This window comes from Carcharhinus amblyrhynchos, chromosome 18 (assembly GCF_965287045.1).
Source record: "Carcharhinus amblyrhynchos chromosome 18, sCarAmb.v2.hapA, whole genome shotgun sequence".
NCBI lineage: Eukaryota > Metazoa > Chordata > Chondrichthyes > Carcharhiniformes > Carcharhinidae > Carcharhinus > Carcharhinus amblyrhynchos.
Window position 1 is genome coordinate 39,160,785 of NC_137341.1, and position 19,676 is coordinate 39,180,460.

General features: G+C 44.9%; 1 protein-coding gene across 1 annotated transcript in view; it reads right to left on the reverse strand.

Annotated features, from left to right (window-relative positions):
• pkd1a (polycystic kidney disease 1a) overlaps positions 1-19,676 on the reverse strand; it is a 211,401-nt gene that overhangs the window by 121,554 nt on the left and 70,171 nt on the right. The window contains exons 2-5 of the mRNA XM_080206859.1: positions 11,609-11,680; positions 6,484-6,555; positions 4,503-4,574; positions 559-734 (exon numbers count right to left, since the gene is read on the reverse strand). Of these exons, the coding sequence (XP_080062985.1) occupies positions 559-734; positions 4,503-4,574; positions 6,484-6,555; positions 11,609-11,680 (392 nt within the window). The remainder of the gene's footprint in view (positions 1-558; positions 735-4,502; positions 4,575-6,483; positions 6,556-11,608; positions 11,681-19,676) is intronic.

Genomic DNA, 19,676 nt, shown 5'->3' on the forward strand with positions numbered 1-19,676 from the left:
TAAAAGACAAAATTGTAACCACCTCTCCTACTACCTCTGGCAGCTTGTTCCAGACATTCATCCCTTCTGTGTGAAAAAGTTGCCCCTCTGGACCCTTTTGTATCTCTTCCCCCTCACCTTAAACCTATGCCCTCTAGTTTTAGACTCCTCTACCTTTGAGAAAAGATGTTGACTATCTAGCTGATCTATGCCTCTCATCACCCCTCAGCCTCCTATGCTCCAGAGAAAAAAGTCCCAGTCTATCCAGCCTCTCCTTATTACTCAAACCATCAAATCCTGGTAGCATCCTAGTAATTCTTTTCTGCACTCTTTCTAGCTTAATAATAACCTTTCTATAATCGGGTGACCAGAACTGTGCACAGTGTTCTAAGTGTGGCCTTACCAATGTCTTGTACAACTTCAACAAGGCATCCCAACTCCTGTATTCAATGTTCTGACCGATGAAACCAAGCATTTTGTGCTCACACTGTCCTGTCACGTGACAGGGTTTTCTGGGCTAACCCATAAGATAATAACTGACGAGCTTCAACCCGTTGATAAAGTGACTGATTTACTCACCGTAAAGGCTTGAAAAATTAACACTTAACACAGACACGTCTTTCAGCTTTGAAGGTTTGGCACAATTTACGAATTCACTATCCACGATGATCACACCATCTTCCTCCTTCTCACTCATCCAGGGTGGTAACCAGGAAAGGTTACAGTCACAAACAAACTCATTAAAACTCAAGTTTCTGAAACATTGAAAGGGTAAGCGGTTATATTACCGATTGGCTTGATATGGAAAAAGCAAAACAAAACTGTACTGAGATTAGGTAACTATTTCTTTTTGAGTCTATAACCATGACCGGTTCACATCTTAAGTGCTTCTCGTAACACTTTAATTGACATAATGTCAAAGACATAATGGACGAACTTTCCGACTGTTCATGCCCCGTCGCCGCTGCAAGCGAGGATGGAGAATTTGGTGCTCAGCCTATTCACTGTAGCGGGACTGGAAAATCCCACTGGCGTGAAGGGCAGGAAAATTCCGCCCAATGGGAGCAAGTACGACTGTTGTACAATGGTTGAGTTGTAGGAGTACAACTGAAATTAAATAACCGCTAAAGAGTAATGTCCTGTCAATTATAATTAATTGTCCAGCAGACCAATACACCTTTACGTATGTATACAGGGGGTGTGTATCAACATGATTAGATGATTGAGGGTTGGGAGGGGTTCGTGTGGTGAATTAACACTGGCGTGGAGATGGGTTGAATGGCCTGTTTCCGTGCTGTACACTCCAGGCAATTCCATGTAAGATCTTTGGATTTAATATTCAGCAGACAAGCAGCGAGGGAGGCCTTGTGGTGCGGTTGCCTTTGAACATGCAGCTCTGGGTTTGAACCCAACTGCAGGACTTGATATCCATAGAAGCTGTGCTCATAATGTGATCAACAGTTGAGTGCCAACCTGCAAAACTTCCCCACACACGCCACTGACAGGTGATGAGGGCAGATGCGACCCACGTGTTGGAGCCTCTACCATCACTAATCATAGCTCCAGACTGTAGACCGTGCACACTGCCACGTCAGACTCCCAGAGCAAATAGTAACCATAAAAGGCAAGCTGTGGGCTTGCATTCATTGAGGCTTGATGGTTTTACTTGGAACAGTTCACTGGTATCATTAGCCATCTTCTTTACCAGCCTCCCATGACGAGATCTTAACATCAGCTTCCTGAAACAACAGACTACAGGCCTGCTTTCCCCCTGAGGACATTGGTCCTGATGCTGTTTATTTTGGCAATGAGGAATTCTCCTCACCGTAAATCCAAATGAAGGATTTGTTTCAGCAGCAGCTCACTGCTGGTTCCTTTCTCACTTTTCCCATTTTCCAGAGGGGGCCTTTACGGTGTTTGGACAGGGAGCGCTGAGACTGAGTTCAGTCGCTTTCTTGAGCATTATTTCTGGAACGTTGAGATATTCCAAATGTGCACACGTTGAACTTCCTTATATCCTCAGGGAAAACATCCTGCTCAAGGAACACCATCGGCTGACAGTTAACAAAGCACTGACACTCAAAAATAAACCCCACACACTTGTCCAATCCTATAGTTCCGACTGTAACACACTTCAGATCTTACAAACTAAGGACAGCACCTCCTGACTGATAAGGTGACAGCACCTCCAACCGTAGCCCGGTAACTGATTCGAATGGAGTCCCAGATTTCAACTTGGGATCGCAAGTTACGGCACAGAAGGAGGCCATTTGGCCCATCATGTCTGCGTGTGGAGATGCTGGTGTTGGACTGGGGTAAATACAGTAAGAAGTCTCACAACACCAGGTTAAAGTCCAACCAATTTATTTAATAGTAAACCCACAAGCTTTACTATCAAATAAATTGGTTGGACTTTAAGCTGGTGTTGCGAGACGTCTTACCATCATGTCTGCACCTCCAAGCGGGCACCATGGCTTAGCGCCATTCACCTGCTGTTTCCCCCATACCCCCCACACATTGCTTCTATTCAAGTAATCACCTCATGCCCTCTTGACTGCCTCCCATGAAAAGTCTGGGTAGTCCTCAGCTGCGTGAAGATGGGAGCTGGGGATGATGTGCCCACAAGGGGAATGTGGGGAATGGCCCAAGTTGTGGCTGTGGGCCCTCCAGGTCAGAGCGTGGTCACAAACTGACCTCCTGCCCTGAGAGAGCCATTCCTAATGGCAGTACAACTATTTGCACTGTGTCAGCTGAAGCCAATTGTTAACCTTAAATTAAACCATAACTGTTTCCCCAGCTATTCAAAACCATTATTACTGCAATATATGTGTGACATGAGTAAAAGAATGTGGGAGGGCAAAGGATGGGAAATCCAACCTGCTGATTTCGGCGATACTAATTCTGGGTCTGATTCTCCAGCCTCATCCACAGTTGGGATTCTCCAGTCCTGCTGCAGTGACTGGAGATTTGGCTTCAAGCCAAATTCTCCATTCTCACTGGCTGCCATGGCAGCGGGGATGATTCCGTCCTCTAACTTTGGTGAAAATTAAGCCCATTAGGAGAATCTCAGTCTTGTTGTTTCGGTTACAACTCTGCTCAGAATAGTGTAGATCTGGTGCAAGCTGTGGGTGGCGTGGTGGTGCAGTGGTTAGCACTGCTGTCTCACAGTGCCGGGGACCTGAGTTCAATTCCCGGCTTGGGTCACTGTCTATGCAGAGTTTGCATGTTCTCCCCATGTCTGCATGGGTTTGATATGGGTGTTCTGTCTTCTTCCCATAGTCCAGAAGGTGCGCTGGTTAGGTGCGTTGGCCAGGCTAATTCTCCCTCAGTGTACCCGAACAGGTGCCAGAGTGTGGCGACTAGGGGGCTTTCACAGTAACTTCATTGCAGTGTTAATGTAAGCCTACTTGTGACTATAATAAACAAACTTTAATAAAAAAGTGCACCAATTGGACTAGGAGTCTTCAGAATTTGGACGTATTTCATACCATGGAAAAAACTTTGCTCATAAAAAGAAAACTGCTTGCAAATTCGATGACATTTAAGCATAATACAGTCCTAACTAAATTTAGATTGAGCATAGATTTGAAAGGAACAGCGACCCTCGTTTCTGTTCCTCGCAGTTTCCAGACTGACTCTTAACTTGGCAATTTTTTTTTCCTTTCATAAAATTGTCCCTTGCCTCATTTTCCCTCTCCTTTTCCCGTGGGGTGAAGTGAAATGGCCTTGTTTACCAATGTTTGATGGGTTGCCATGGAGAAGATCAGTTAAGGCCATGGGTTTGTACTCCCCCCCGCCTCATCGCTCTGGCAAGGCAGAGTTTTGACAACTCAACCAAACTGTGGTCTGCTTTCTTGTTTTAGCTTTTTGTCACTTACTCACAGCGACCAAGGAGGGTGTGGCTTGTGGGGGCGGGAGACCGGGTTGATGTCGATGGAAGGATCCGGAATCCTGAGCACTGTTTCCTCCGCTGTTGCTCAATCTGACAGATTCATACTCCAAGTTTAGCTTCAACTTAAATCAGACCTGTCGCTGACCGGGAACAGCTGCTTTTTTTAAAAAAGTAAAGCATCCAAATTCAAAGAGGGTTTTCCATAATTTCAAAAGGCTGCTAGTTAGATTTGCTCATCCAATTAGCCTATTGTTGGTATATTGTCAAAATGTGAGATTGCACACAGCTCAAACAGGGTGGCACAGTAGTTAGCACCGCAGCCTCACAGTGCTAGGGAGCCCGGTTCGATTTCTGGCTCAGGTCACTGTCTGTGTGGAGTTTGCACATTCTCCCCATGTCTGTGTGGGTTCCCTCCGGGTGCTCCAGTTTCCTCCCACAGCCCAAAAGACCAGCTGGTTATGTGCATTGGCCGTGCTAAATTCTCCCTCATTGCACCCGAACAGGCGCTGGAATGTGGCGACTATGGGATTTTCACAGTAGCTTCATTGCAGTGTTAATGTAAGCCTACTTGTGATGAATAAATAAACTTTAGAAAAGTAGTGCTGTACAGAACTCCTCAGAGGTTACTTACATTTTACTTAAATTAAATAAATCTGCAAATATTCCATCTTCTAAAGTAGATATCTGATTGTTGCTTATGTCTCTGCAAGAAAAGATTCAGGAAAAGATTAGTATTTTCACTGAAAGAATTGCTTGTTTTATGGGGGTCCAAGTATTTACCATTTGAGAGAAGTTTATTCTGTACTACACACAATTCCAGCAGCAATGAATGAAAAGTATAGTTGTTAATGTTTGTATCTAACCTGCACCTTTGTTTTCTGTAACAACGTGTCGTTTTTACAATCTGAATCTGCCTCTATTTATTGACGTACCTGTTGCAAGTGCACCACCTACAAGATGCACTCCAGCAACATGTCAGGGCTCCTTTGACAGCACCTTCCAAACCCACAACCTCACCCTGCTGGGGTAGGTGTGGCAATCACATGGAAACACCAGCAGGGGGAGCAGTTAGAGGTGCAGATCATGTGATAAAATGCCCAGTGACACATCCAAACAGAGTTGGCAGCCCTGGATGGGAGGAAGGCAAGAGAATTGGGGTGACCCATCCGCTGGCTTCACCTACACTTCCTGCCGCCTCGGAAAAGCAGCCAGCATAATCAAGGACCCCGCGCACCCTGGACATAATCTCTTTCCGCCTTCTTCCATCAGGAAAAAGATGCGTAAGTGTGAAAACAAGTACCAACAGATTCAAGAACAGCTTCTTCCCTGCTGCCATCAGGCTTTTGAACTGTCCCATCATATAGTGAGCTGATTTCACTCTTCGCCCTATCTGTAACCTCAACACTGTGGCTGGGATTTAACCCTCCCCTCACCCTGGGAATTGGAGTGGGCGAGTGGCGGACAATGGGAAGGTCCGCTGATCTCGGTGGGGGAGAGAGGGGAGGGTTTACAGTTTCGGGATGAGCGATGCCATAAAATCCTGCCCGATATTCTGCATCCTTTCCTTCTCCCCTATGTACTCTATGAATGGTATGTTTAGTCTGTACACTGCACATGAAACAATACCTTTCCCAGTACATGTAACAATAATAAACCAAAGCAAATCAAATCAAATTCGAAACAAAACTGGAACGTTGTCTAAACTGCGATTAATTGTGTCAGGCAAGACGGCCCCTTCAGTTTGAAAGACCTCCCTTTGTTGTCAAGCTGGATGGCAGAAAGACAATGTGCTTATGGCACTCAACGGGGTTGCTAAAGATTGAATGGTTTAAGACATGTCAGACATTTCCCATCATGAGCCTTTTATCTGATTCCGCCCACTTCAAAATGGCTGCTGTATTCATTGGATTAAATCTTGCCAAAAAATGGCAGAGTGTTGGATCCGGTGAGAAAAACGGCATTTTTCCCTCCAGGTCTTTCCATGCTCTGTTTCACGCCATCATGTGGGAGGGGGAGGGCAGACCTCATCGCGCCAGCAAAGCCTGGCTCCACCAAGATCGGGACACCATGTTTAAAGGGCACCCCGATCAGACCAAACTATGATCACCTCTCCTGGCCAACACAGAGGTCTAATATATGGATATAATTTGTGATCTCTCAGGTACAAATAGATTGTACGGTGCCCTAGGTGAGTTGTATGGTGTCCCAGCTATAGGGGGCAGCACTGTGGCACAACAGTTAGCCTCACAGTGCCAGGCACCCGGGTTCAATTCCAGCCAAAGTCTAACTTTATGGAGTTTGCACATTCTCCCCATGTCTGTATGGGTTTCCTCCAGGTGCTCAGGTTTCTTTCCATAGTCCAATGATGTGTAGGTTAGGTGGACTGGCCATGATAAATGCACAGGGTTATGGGAATAAGGCAGGGGTTTGGTAAGATGCTCTTTTAGAGAGTTGGTGCAGACTTGATGGGCTGAATGGCCTCCTTTGGCAGCACAGAGAATCTGTAGGATACAACTGGGATACATGGTGCTCCAGGTAGTAATGTCCCAGATATAGATGGGTTACACACGTATGGATTGATTATAAAGAGGGTGGTGAGGAAGAAAACTTACATATCTGATAAACATCTTCTACCAGCGAAGATTTCTTTGAAAAGAATACTAATATTATTGCCCTGAAGATATCTGGGGAGCAAACAGAAAATATAACACATTTAGTGACAGCAAAGATAGTTCATTCAATTGAATTAAATCTGTGACTATGTTAATAGCAAATATGTTAATACATTTGTAATCTTGGATCTCACATTGGTTAAAAGAAATTTTCTCCATCATGCTTATATATGTTAAATGCAACATCTGCAACTCAATATTTAAGCTTTCAGTTTTTAAATAGGACGGGTTGCCATCGTCATTTGGAACAGTTTAAGAATAAGAACTTCATTACATATAATCTTGAGTATCTTACATATCCTAGGGTGGCAAAGTGACACAGACCTGGGTTCAATTCCGGCCTTGGGTGATTGTCTGTGCAGAGTTTGCATGTTCTCCCCATATCTGCGTAGGTTTCCCCTGGGTGCTCCAGTTGCCTCTCACAGTCCAAAGATGTGCAGGCTAGGTTGATTGGTCATGCTAAATTGCCTCTTAATGTCAGGGGATTAGCAGGGTAACTGTGGGGTTACGGGGATAGGGCCCGTGTGGGATTGTTGGTGCAGGCTCAATGGGCCGAATGGCCTTCTTCTACACGGTAGTGATTTTATGATTATGGTGATGGACTGATTCTACTCTAAAGGTGTTCATTTCACTGTAAAAAAAAACCCTGGGAGAAGTTCCACCTTGTTGACTAACGTCTAACTGAGTTTTAACAGATTACTACTCGTAGGTACAGCTAAATGTTAAAACATTCAATGGCAAATTTAAGTTAAAGTGAAGGATACTAAACGCTTCTAACTTCCTGGTTTATCCTTTCACCATGATTGGCAGTTTACTACTTGCTGGCATCATAGCTGCAGAGTGCCAAGAATTCCCCTTGACTTGGCATCAGAGTTAAATTGCTGTTAGAAAAGGGGACAATCACAGCACATGATGTGAGACTATGAATGCAAACGGTTGTTTTCACAGAGGATTAAGTACTTGAAGTGCTTGAATGGGTTTATACCAATCAGGGTATTTTTTAAACACTGTTCTTAACAGTGATGTCATTATATACCCTTATTTCAATTCTGCATGATTGCTATGGCCTGGACATGGTGGGTATTAGGCAAAATAGCACGGCAATGTTAAAGCAAAGGCTGGTTGGTGGGGCTTGGGTTGGCAGGAATTGTACTAACTTGGTATGGGGGCTATAAAGAACTATGGAGGTTAAATAGAAGGGTGCAGACTGTCCCATGGAGTGCAAGAGAGATGTCATTGGGAGGGCTGGATAGAAGAAAATAGGTTGACATGGAGGGCATGAAGGGTCATGAGGTGGTTAGAGGGTCTAAGTGGTTCTGGAGCTTTTGAAACTCACCCATGCTTTCAAAATATGCTGAGCTGTAAAAGCAAACCTTAGAAATGGTGTCTATCAATACTGGACAAGGAGATGGCTTCTTTTTTAAGCTGTAGGTGATATTTCATTTTAATTATAAAATATAATAGTCTGCCAATCATTGGAGCGGAGCAGGTTGTGACATCTTTGGACTGCGAGAGGCAACTGGAGCACCCAAACAAAACCCATGCAGACAATAAGAGAACATGCAAACTCTGCACAGACAATCACCCAAGGCAGGAATTGAACCCAGGTCCCTGGTGCTGTGAGGCAGCAATGCTAACCATTGTGCTACATAGAATATGTAGAATACTCAAGGTTATACATAATGAAGCTCTCATTAATAAACTGTTCCAAATGACTAATTTGATCTTCAACAGCAGGGGCATTTTTTTCAATGCTAAAGACTTCTACGCATTTAAATCATATCAGAAATTTGATGAGAATTTCCATACCCATTTTTCTACAGTTAGGGATGCATTATGACACTTTTTCCAGTGAGAAAAGTACTCTTGTACATCTCAACACGTAGATGTGGGCGGGCCAATGTACTGGTCAACATGCTTTTTCAGCACAAACCCTATGATGAAGCACTGCAATTAAAACATATCTGCATTGCAACATGGCATCTAATTGTGACATTTGAGGTTATGTCAACATTTAACACTTAGCTGTCAGAATATTCCCAACCGTTCAGCAGGAGAGCCCTCGTGGTCAAAAGCTCTCCAATGAGGTGGGCTTGATCAGAGGTTGCAAATTCACATTGTCACATGAAAATAGCAGGGGGTGGGTGAGAGGAAAATCAAATTTCCGGCAGGGTTCAGAATGGTGACACCAACCCTCAGAAGAGGTGCCTACAGGGTCATAACCCAAGAGCTTCCCAAACCGCAAGAATGCCACGTAGAAATACGGCAGGGTTGGGAAGGCAGAGGAAGTCAAAAATCTCAAGGTTTCAGCTTTCCCAAGCCCATTCCTTCCTCCGTTCGGAGACATAAAGGCCCAAGGTAAACATGAGCAGTCTGGCAGAAATGCAGGGCGAATAAGCAAATAGCAAGGGAGCAGCCAACTGGTATGTGGACCTCCACCCAAGGAAGTCAGTCCAGTTTGCATTTTTGATATTTTCCATGCTATAAGTAGTGGAGAAAATTTCAGCGTGGAAATTGTCCTTTGTTGAGTCATGCGCTATGCATATAAATGGCCCGGTTATTCCCAGGGTAATCCTGAATTTGCTTGTAACTACATTGTACTAATGCTCAGCCCACCTACACAGACTAGCAACGCAGTTATGCATTTGATAGTCTGTTCAAATTTTTCATAGTCCTCTGGGTGTGTGTGTGTGTGTGTGTGTTTCGGAGGTGGGGGGGGGCTGGTGGGCTGTGGGCTGCAGGCTGCAGGGCAAAAGTGCGGTACCAAGCCATGCATTTCAACCAACTTTAGTAGTCTGCTGAGGTTTTTGCACTGATGGGGAAACACAGCAAACTGCTTTGTAATGTTAAGATGGTATGAGAGATGAAACATCAGAATGGTAGGTGGATGGTTTTCTTGGAGCTTCTCTCACTCTGTCAGAAGGTCAGCCAGCACCCTGGTTGCAAGCAGTGACAGGCTTTCTGCTGAAATTAAACCACAGAGCTGGAAAAACACTGCCCCCAAAATTCACACCTCTGGGTTTCTGCCTCCAGTTATGGAAACACTGCAAAGGAAGGTCATGGCTGCCCCAGAACAGAACAAGAACTTACACTTACACAGCCCCGTTTAATACAGTGAAATGCCCCTAGATGCTTCATAGGAGAGGAACCGGGAAACTAAATGATGCCAAGCCGCATAAGGAGCTATTAGAACCAAGAGTCAAAAGCTTGGTCAACGAGGTAGATTTGAAGGAGTGTCTTAAAGGAGGAAAGAGAGTTGGAGAGATTCAGGGAGGAGATTTAAGAGTTCCTGGTGTGCCGATACTGTGCCTTTAAGATATGTATTTTCGTCATTTTTCTGTGCTGAATGTGTTTACCAGTCCCTTCCATTTCACTAAGCCATTCTGTCTGGATCCAGAAGAACAGTATTATTACTGCAGCAGAATAATTGATCTCAATTGATGCAGTGTTTATTTTGACCCAAATTCATGCAGGGTTCTATTATTTTGTGTTTTCCCCTGGGATATTTCAGAGTGGGGCTTGATTACGCTGATTGGCAGATAAGGTCATATGACTGAGTACAGCTAGGCTTTCAGGGAGATCTAAAGGCAGTCTGTTTTTGGGATCTATACAGAGATTGCTTTCTCTGCATATCTTGCTCTGTTTGAAGTGGAGAGTGGAATCCGCCAAGAAATAAGCCATTTTCTCCGAGATTCTACTGTCTGAAAGTTGCTGTATAAGAATTGGAAGGCAAGTGTCTGGCTGGATCACACTCCAGAAGTGTCAAAAGGCTGGAAATCTAGCACCTATATAAGCACCTTTGGTTTCTGTGCTAACTGATTCTAAAGAAGGGATTCATGTCTGTGGGGGATACTGCTGAATTGGCACAAAGAGAGAGCTAGCTGTTAAGAATTATACTTCATAACGTTTAAATATTTTAATTGGCAAAAGTTATGCTACTTCTTTTTGTTATAATAGTGTTCTCAAATAAAGTAAAAGCTTCCCAGTGGGTCACTTGAATCATATCTGGAGTGAAATGCCTTATGCTCCCCCCAATGCCAAAATCAAATGTAAACGTTTGGGTCTAGGCTAACTTCATTAAAATACCTTGGCGTTTCCGATTTGGTTCCTTGACAATGGCGCAGTGAAGGAGGTCAGCAATGTTGAATAAACAATCCAGAATTGGAGGAACCCAGAGGTCCTGAAGGATGATGGGGCTGAAGGAGGTAACAGAGAATAGGGGATAGGAGGCTTGGTGGGGAGCGAGGGACACAAATTCTAACTCACAGACATTGCTGGACCCGATGCCAATGTAAGTCAGCAGGCACAAGGGTACGAGGTCAGGATATGGACAGCAAAGTTCTGAATAAGCACAAATTGGGGTAGCACGGTGGCACCGTGGTTAGCACTGCTGCCTCACAACATGAGGGACCCAGGTCTGATTCCCGCTTGGGTCACTGTCTGTGTGGAGTTTGCGCGTTCTCCCTATGCCTGTGTGGGTTTCCTCCAAGTGATGAGGTTTCCTCTGAAAGGCGTGCTAGTTAGGCGCATTGGCCATGCTAAACTCTCCCTCAGTGTACCCGAACAGACACCGGAGTGTGGTGACTAGGGGATTTTCACAGCAACTTCATTGCAGTGTTAATGTAAGCCTACTTGTAACTAATAAATAAACTTTAACTTAACTTATGGATAGTGGCAGAGAGGAGGTTGGCCAGAATCTCAAAGGTAACCAAAGCATATGTGGAATGTTTTTGTTAATTAGGTCTGAGTGAGAGCCTATTTCTGAATGTTCCAAGATTACAGCCTGGACTGTTTGTTTTGCCCTATGATAAGAGTTTAAATATTTGTTTTTGTGAGAACACTGTATTAAGCTGTATGTGAGCCAAAACAAAGGTGAATGGGCCCAATTCTAAGCACCATAGGAGACACGCACTCTGACCCCTGTGCTGAGCCCAAAGAACTCTGGGTGAACCTGCGACCATTCCATGGATCGTGCGAAGTATTAAACTGCCCTGCTGAGCACAACCAGGGTTTATTCTATTCCTGACAAACTGCAGTAAAATCCATGAATGAACAGTTCACTTACAACTTCTCCAGGGAAGTCAGATTGTCCAGAAGATCATCATCTAACGAGAAAATGCCATTGTATGAAAGGTCCCTGAAACAGAAAATACAGACATGTAAAGTGATAATTCTGTTCACCCATCACTCCTGTGCTCGCTGACCTACACAGGCCAGTTAAATAAAACTCCAGTACTTCAATTCTCACACTTATTTTTAAATTCTAGTGCCTATGTTTGTAACCTATAAAATCCTCTGAGATTAGAGGAGGCGATGGCCTAGTGGTATTATCGCTAGACCAGAAGTTCAGTTAATGTTCTGGGGACCCAGGTTCGAATCCCGCCATAGCAGGTCGTGGAGTCTGAATTCAATAAAAAATATCTGGAATTAAGAATCTACTGATGACTGTGAAATCATTGTTGACTGTCAGTTTACTACTGTCCTTTAGGGAAGGAAATCTGCTGTTCTTACCTGATCTGGCTTACATGTAACTTCAGAGCCACAGCAATGTGGTTTGACTCTCAAATGCCTTCCAAGGGCAACTAGGAATGGCCAGCCAGCGACGCCCATTTCCACAAATGGACATAAAAAAGGTATCTGCACTGTCACGAGTATCCTGATTTTAATCATCCCAAGATATTGGCCATGCTTTCAACTGCCTAGAGTTAAGGTCTAGAATTCTCTCCTGGGTCGGCACTGCTGCCTCACAGCACCAGAGACCCAGGTTCAAATCCTGGCTTGGGTCACTGTCGTGCACAGTCAACACATCCTCCCCACGTCTGCTTGGGTTTTCTCCGGTTTCCACCCACAATCCGAAAGGTATTGGTTAGGTGCATTGGCCATGCTAAATTCTCCCTCAATGTACCCGACCAAGTGCCGGAGTGTGGGAGTTTCATAGTTACCTCATTGCAGAATTATTGTAAGCCTATTTGTAACACTAATAAATTTTAAACTTATACTTCCGTGCCTCACCACCTCGCTTTCCTCCTTTGAGGCACTCTTTAAAACCTACCTCTTTGGCAAAGCTTTTGACTTAATATATCAAGTGGTCCAGTGTTACCCTTTGTTGTATCATGCTTCTGTTAACTGTGTTGGAACATCTTATCACACCAAGGACACTTCATAAATGCAAATATAAACTGGTGCTGTAAAGTTCACATACGCTCCATCTACGGGAAGCATTATGAAATGTTGCTTTCATGGATAACCCCATGGTGTCGATTTTAATCTAAGCTAGTCATCAAGAAACTGATGTAATGGGTGTAGTGCTAGTTTCACATGCCGCCCACTCCAATTTCTGTTGAAGTTACTGGAAAGCAACATTGGACAGGATGTAATAAGAGTTCCCCCACCCAATCCCGAGGTAATCCTGCCCAGCAAGTTTGGTTAAAGCTGCTCCCTGTGTAGTTGCTTAGCCTCAGATACTGGCTCCCTCATCGCTCCACATGCTTAATGTGGTGTGTAACAGGGTCATGAATCTCCCTGCATCAGCAACCTCCCCAAAAGGCCGCACTGCGGTAATAACCCACTCCGAACAGGAAATGGGATGAATGAGACACATGATTGGCCCTGGCACACTTGAATTAGGATGCGAGGAAATCAGCCAAGGCTCCTGCAGCCAAGAGGTTAACTCAAACCTCCCCCTCCCACCCCTCCACAATTCCAGTATTGGAAATGCTAATTCGTGGATGCTGGTTAAAGAAAACTGGGCTTGCATTGATAAAAGGATGTTCTCAAAGCACTCTACAGCAAATTAAATAATTGTAGTTAGAAGTCTCACAACACCAGTTTAAAGTCCAACAAGTTTATTTGGAATCACGAGCTTTCAGGGTGCTGCTCCTTCAAAGGGTGAGTGGAGAGGTAGGTTCATCCGTGTTTGTGAAACCTTACCTATCCACCCACCTGATGAAGGAGCAGTGCTCTGAAAGCTCATGGTTCCAAACAAACCTGTTGGACTTTAACCTGGCATTGTGAGACTTACTGTGCCCACCCCAGTCCAAAGCAGGCATCTCCCCATCGTAAATAGTTATAAAAATTAATTCACGGTGTGTGTGAGTGCCACCGACAAAACCAGCATTTATTGCCCATCCCTAGATGCCCTTGAAAAGGTGGTGGTGAGCTGCCTTCCTGGCAACTGAGTAACTTGCCAGGGGCATTCGAGAGCCAACCTCATTGGTGTGGGTCTAGAGTCACTGTAGGCGAAATCAGGGAAAGACAGCAGATTTTCCTTCTGGAAAGGGCAGCAGTCAGCTAGATCACTTACTATAGTAGTTAGAATCCCTGATCTAGGCCTTTGAATTAACGTATTTAAATTTCCCCGCTGCCATGGTGGGATTTGAACTCGTGTCTCCGGGGCACTAGTCCAGGTCTCAGTATTGCTAGTCCCAATAACACAATCCCTTCAGGCATAGAAGTGCAGTTTTCATGCAGGAAACGTGGGAGCCAAGGTGTGCATCCCAAAAATCCACAAGCACGAGTGAGATCGTGACCACACGATCTATTATTAAGTGATATTTATTGGGGAATAAATATTGACCAGGAACCCAGGGAGGGCTCTTCTGGTCATCTTCAAATTGGTGCTGTGGGATCTTTTATGTCCACCTGCGGGGGGCGGAATATAACATTTCATCCGAAAGGCAGTACCTCCAACAGTCCAACACTGCCCTGGTACCACACTGGAGTGTCAGCCTAGCTTTAGGTGCCCCAGGGTGGTACTTTCCCATTCCCATGGGACAGGACCGTGCAAACGTCTGTTGACCTCTGGCAGGATTTTCCAGTCTAGGGGCGAGCGGAAAATCGTGCCCCAACTCACCGGAGATAGGAAAAGGCTGCAATCTGCTAACGCAGGTTTGAAACACCACTTGCTTTTGTCATAACAGGACAGGATCTGATTGCCGACTTAGTGGCAAATCTGTTGATGTCTCCGTGGCCACAAGCATATAAGAGACTGATTGAGCAACCCAGATGATGTGTTCCTTCACCCATTGACCAGAAACATAGCTCCCAGCCATGGAAATTGGCACAAAGAGGGGAGACATTCTACACAAGTTTGTTCTATTCAGTAGACGATGAATTGCAGTTTTGGGGCCGTGCTGCACCTAATACTCCTTCCTGAGAAACAACGGCAGTGGGTTTGGTGAGAGTGGGGGGTAGGGGGGGGGGGGCTCCTCAATTTTTTGCCCCGTTTAAACGTCGGACACAAGAAGAAAGTAACAGCAAAGAAACGAAACAGAATTCTCAATTATGGGTACATCAGATGCACCAAACCATGCCACGAACAGTACGTACGTGGCTCAGTAGAGCAGCTATTCACCTCGGAAACGTTCAACTTTCAGTTTGTGTCCCGCTCAGCATCATTGCTTTTCAGACGAGGCATTAAACCTGCTCTCCCAGGTGGATACTTGGCAATATTTCAAAGAAAAGCAGGGGATTTCTCCTTTCTATCCTGACCAATAGTTATTCTTAGGGAAAGATTTTAACATCCAACCCACCCACGATAGATAAACTACTTCATGTCTCAGTCATCACATTTGAACAGCTAGCAAGCAATTAGGAGAGATGATGGCCTAGTGGTATTATTGCTAGACTATAAATCCAGAAACTCAGCTAATGTTCTGGGGACCTGGGTTCAAATCCTGCCATGGCAGATAGTAGAATTTGAATTCAATAAAAAATATCTGGAATAAAGAATCTACTTGGTGACCAGGAATGACTGGCCTTCATTAATCGAGGGATTGAGTTTAGGAGTTGGGAGGTAATGCTGCTACTTTGTAAGACCCTTGTCGGACCCCACTTGGGGCGTTGTGCGCAGTTCTGGTCACCTCACTACAGGAAGGATGTGGAAGTTATTGAGAGGGTGCAGCGGAGATTTACAAGGATGTTGCCTGGATTGAGAGGCATACCTTATGAAGATAGGTTGAGGGAGCTGGGACTCTTCTCCCTGGAGAGACGAAGGTTGAGAGGCGACCTGATAGAAGTTTATAAAACGTTGAGAGGAATAGATGGGGTGGATTCTCGGAGGCTATTTCCCAGGGCTGAAATGGTCGCTACGAGAGGACACAGGTTTAAGGTGCTGGGGAGCAAGTACAGAGGAGATGTTAGAGGTAAGTTTTTCATTCAGAGGGTGGTGAGTGAGTGGAATCGGCTGCCATTGGTGGTGGTAGAGGCGAACTCGCTGGGGTCTTTTAATGTATTCTGGATGAGTACATGGGATTTAATGGGATTGGGAGTTACAGATAGTTCTATGGCCTGGTAGGTATGGATATGATCGGCGCAACTTGTGGGCCGAACGACCTGTTTGTGCTGTAGTGTTCTATGTTCTATGAAACATTTGTTGGAAAAACTCACCTGGTTCACTTCAGGGGAAGGAAATCTGCTGTCCTTACCTCGTCACTAGAGCCACAGCAAGCTAATTTTTTTTAAATTCATTCACGGGGTGTGTGCGTTGCTGGCTGGGTCAGCATGATTTGCCCATCCCTGATGGTATTTAGGAGTCAGTCAGATTGCTGTGGGTCTGGGTCTGGAGTCACATGCAGCCAGACCAGGCAGGATGGCAGATTTCCTTCCCTAAAGGACATCAGTGAATCAGTTGTTTTTTTTACGACAATGGTTTTATGGTCATCATTAGATTGCCAGATTTTGATTGAATTCCAATTCCACCATCTGCCGAGGCAGGATTCGAACCCGAGAGCCCAGCGCATTATCCTGGGTTTCTGGATTACGGTGACAACACCACTACGCCACCGCCTCCCCTTCAAAGATAACTAGGGATGGGCAATAAATACCGACCAGCCAGTGTCCCACGAATGAATAAAAAAATTTAAACATGACAGACCCACAACCCACATTTAATACATTTGGGTTATTTACGTCGGTTATCACACAGGAAGCTTTGCCTTGCCTGATGTGACACCACTTTGGAACTATATGGGTTAAGACCTTTTATTTCGTACACTACTGCCTGGTATTAAGGACGAAGACACTGTTGATTTACAATCAAGTTCAACCAAGTCTGAAATGGGAAAATTATCCAGTTCACTGATCTGCAGATTTGGCACTGTCTTGATGCGTTTGGAATAAGGCAAAAGGTAAGCCGGAATGTAGCAAAATCTGTCTGCTAAAGGAGCTGAATTCACATCAGCTTTGATTCCAGGCCAGGATTTATACCTAACCTTAGAACTGCCCAACAAAAAAAAGGGTACTCATGACCAAATGTGCATTTAACTGATTTCCATTCCAGATCTTAACTCCAGTGATATTTCAGCCAGTCTCTCTGGTCAGTAGCTGATCGTGGAAGATATGAAGCATTTCTGCATCTCTATCCGACGTCTCAACATCATTTGACACACAATTAATTAATCAATTTCAAAAAGTGCGCTGGTTGATATGTAAGCAGCTGTAGCAGTCATTCTGGGCCCAGGGCGATCCCACAAACAGCAGTGAAGATGGGTGGCCACATTGTGCAATGATTGTTGGTAGCAGGAGGAGTGTTGGCCAGGACATTAGAATTTTGTGCAAAGCACCAGACGGAAGAGGTCCTCAGTCTTAACATCTCCCACCGCATTCTAACTATGCAATGCGGTCTGTGAATAATTTTGATTTAAAACCAGATTTTCGGATGACTGAATATTTGGTATTCTGACAAAAAAAAATTAGTTCTAAAAATCTTGATGTACTTGCTTTACTTTGTTTTACTCATGGGATGTGGGTATCGCTGGCTGGCCAACATTTGTTGCCTATCCCTAGTCGCCCTTGTATGGTGCGAGGCCACTTCAGAGAGCGGTTGAGAGTCAGCCACATTGCTCTGACTCCAGAGAAGGATAAGGACGGCAGATTTCCTTCCCTTAAGGACGTTAATGAACCAGATGGGTTTTTCCTGACAATCGTCTCGTGGTTATCAGTAGATTCTTAATTCCAGATTTTTTCTATTGAATTCAAATTCCAACATCTGCCGTGGTGGGATTCGAACTTGAGTCCCCAGAACATCTGCTGAGTTTCTGGATTGATAATCTAGCGATAATACCACAAGGCCATCGCGCTCCCCAGCTACTGCTTTAAAACCTTTCTCTTTTTGTTTATTGTGTATTTGCCCCCTGGCCGGTTCTGTCCTGGTTGTTGCTGTGAGAGTTGTGGATTTGAGATGGTAGCAAGTTTAAGGTCCACTGCTTACACCCCACCCCACCAAAGTACTCCTCCACTGAGACCCACTGTTGTGGATGGAGAGGGGGACGATATTCAGCATCTTGCTTCTTCAGAACCTCATTTGCTTGTGCACCAATCTACAGAGAAAACAAGTGCTAAAGCACACAGTTGGCTTGTCACATGACCCTCTATCTCTAACTGCCCAGCGTTCCAAATATGGCTTATGGCTTCCAGTTGCCTGGCTTATATGATTAGAATACATTTGGGTACATTTCTTTCATAACCAGTATACTACTATCCAAGTGATACAGAACCATAGAATCTTGGAAAATCCCATCAGTGCAGATGGAGGCAATTTGGCCCATCAAGCCTGCACTGACCACAATCCCACCTAGGCCCTGTCCCCATCATCCCACGCAATCCCTCTAACCTATGCATCCCTAAGGGGCAATTTAGCATGGTCAGTCAATGTACCCTAATGGTTTCCCCAATCTCAGTTGGGCACTCAGGTGATTATCAGGGGACTTGGCTAATGGAGTAGGTTGATTTTTATTCAATCAAGGTGTCGCTGGTCAGGCCAGCCTTCATTGCCCATCCCTAATTGCCCTTGAGAAGATGGTGGTGAGCAGCCATCTTGGCCCCCATTCATAGTAATTCTTCTTAATGAGGTTTTGCAGGTGGTTTGTCTCCATTTCAAAGGCTTTTGGAAATGTAGCAAGGAAGAGTGTTGCAAACGGTCAGCCATCTCCGATGCGATTTTAAGTTATTGGAGGGTGGCTTTAGTTTTTCTTTTAAATCAGTTTCCAAGCAGTAAGTTGATGAAGTAATTTCTTCATAAAATACAGCTATGTATCGGGGGCTCTCAGAGTCTCTCCGAGCTGGCAGGTGAGATCCACATTGCCTGCAGTGAATTCCGTCCATGACCAGGCACTGGGCGATAATATGGCAGTCCTGTCAATACTGAAAGGGCAACAATATCGAGCCAGGTGTAAAAACTCCTTGACCTTAAATCACCACCTTTCCTGGGATGACGTTCACAGTGCACGTCCGTAGCAAGCTATAAAACACAAGGCAGGCTACAGCTCAATCCAGTTCTATCCACACAACTGCACTTTCCGTCAAGAGTCACGGAAAGTTCAGCACAAGTAGGAATTCTGACTGCTTCCCTTTCACTTGCTTTTTCTTCCCCCTTTCTCCCCCCAACAATGAAAATAAACTAATATTACCTTGGAGAATTTCCTGGTTGGATAATTTGAGCCACTTAATCATCATTTGTGCTGTGAATGAACTTCAAGTTATTGTTTAAACTTTGCGTGGCACAAAGATTAGGTTCCGGCTCTCCTCATTCTGACCTCTCGCCTGTTCCCAGTTCCCGTCATCCTGCCGCGAGCGACCAGTGCCATCCACTGCCTGAGCTCTGGCATTCCCTCCAGCAAATCTTCCCTCTCCTTCGTAAAGCTAAACCTACGGTAACTGTCCTCATATTTTTTTTTTATTATTCATTCGTGGGACATGAGCGTCGCTGACTGGGCCAGCATTTATTGCCCATCCCCAGTTGCCCGAGGTCAGTGAAGGGTCAACCACGCTGCCGTAGCTCTGGAGTCACATGTAGGCTAGACTGGGTAAGGACGGCAGATTTCCTTCCCTAAAGGACATTAGTGAACCAGATGGGTTTACTCAACATTCGACAATGGTTTCATGGTCATTAGTAGATTCTGAATTCTAGATTTTTTTAATTGAATTCAAATTCCACCGTCTGCCGTGGTGGGATTCGAACCCAGGTCCGTGGAACATTAGCTGAGTTTCTGGATTAATGGTCTGGTGATAATACCACTAGGCCATCGCCTCCCCATATACCTTGGCATATATCTTGCCTGACAACACTCCTGTGAAGCGCCTCGCGATGATCTTTGCTACTTTTAAAGGGGGGGGCCATATAAAATGCCACTTGC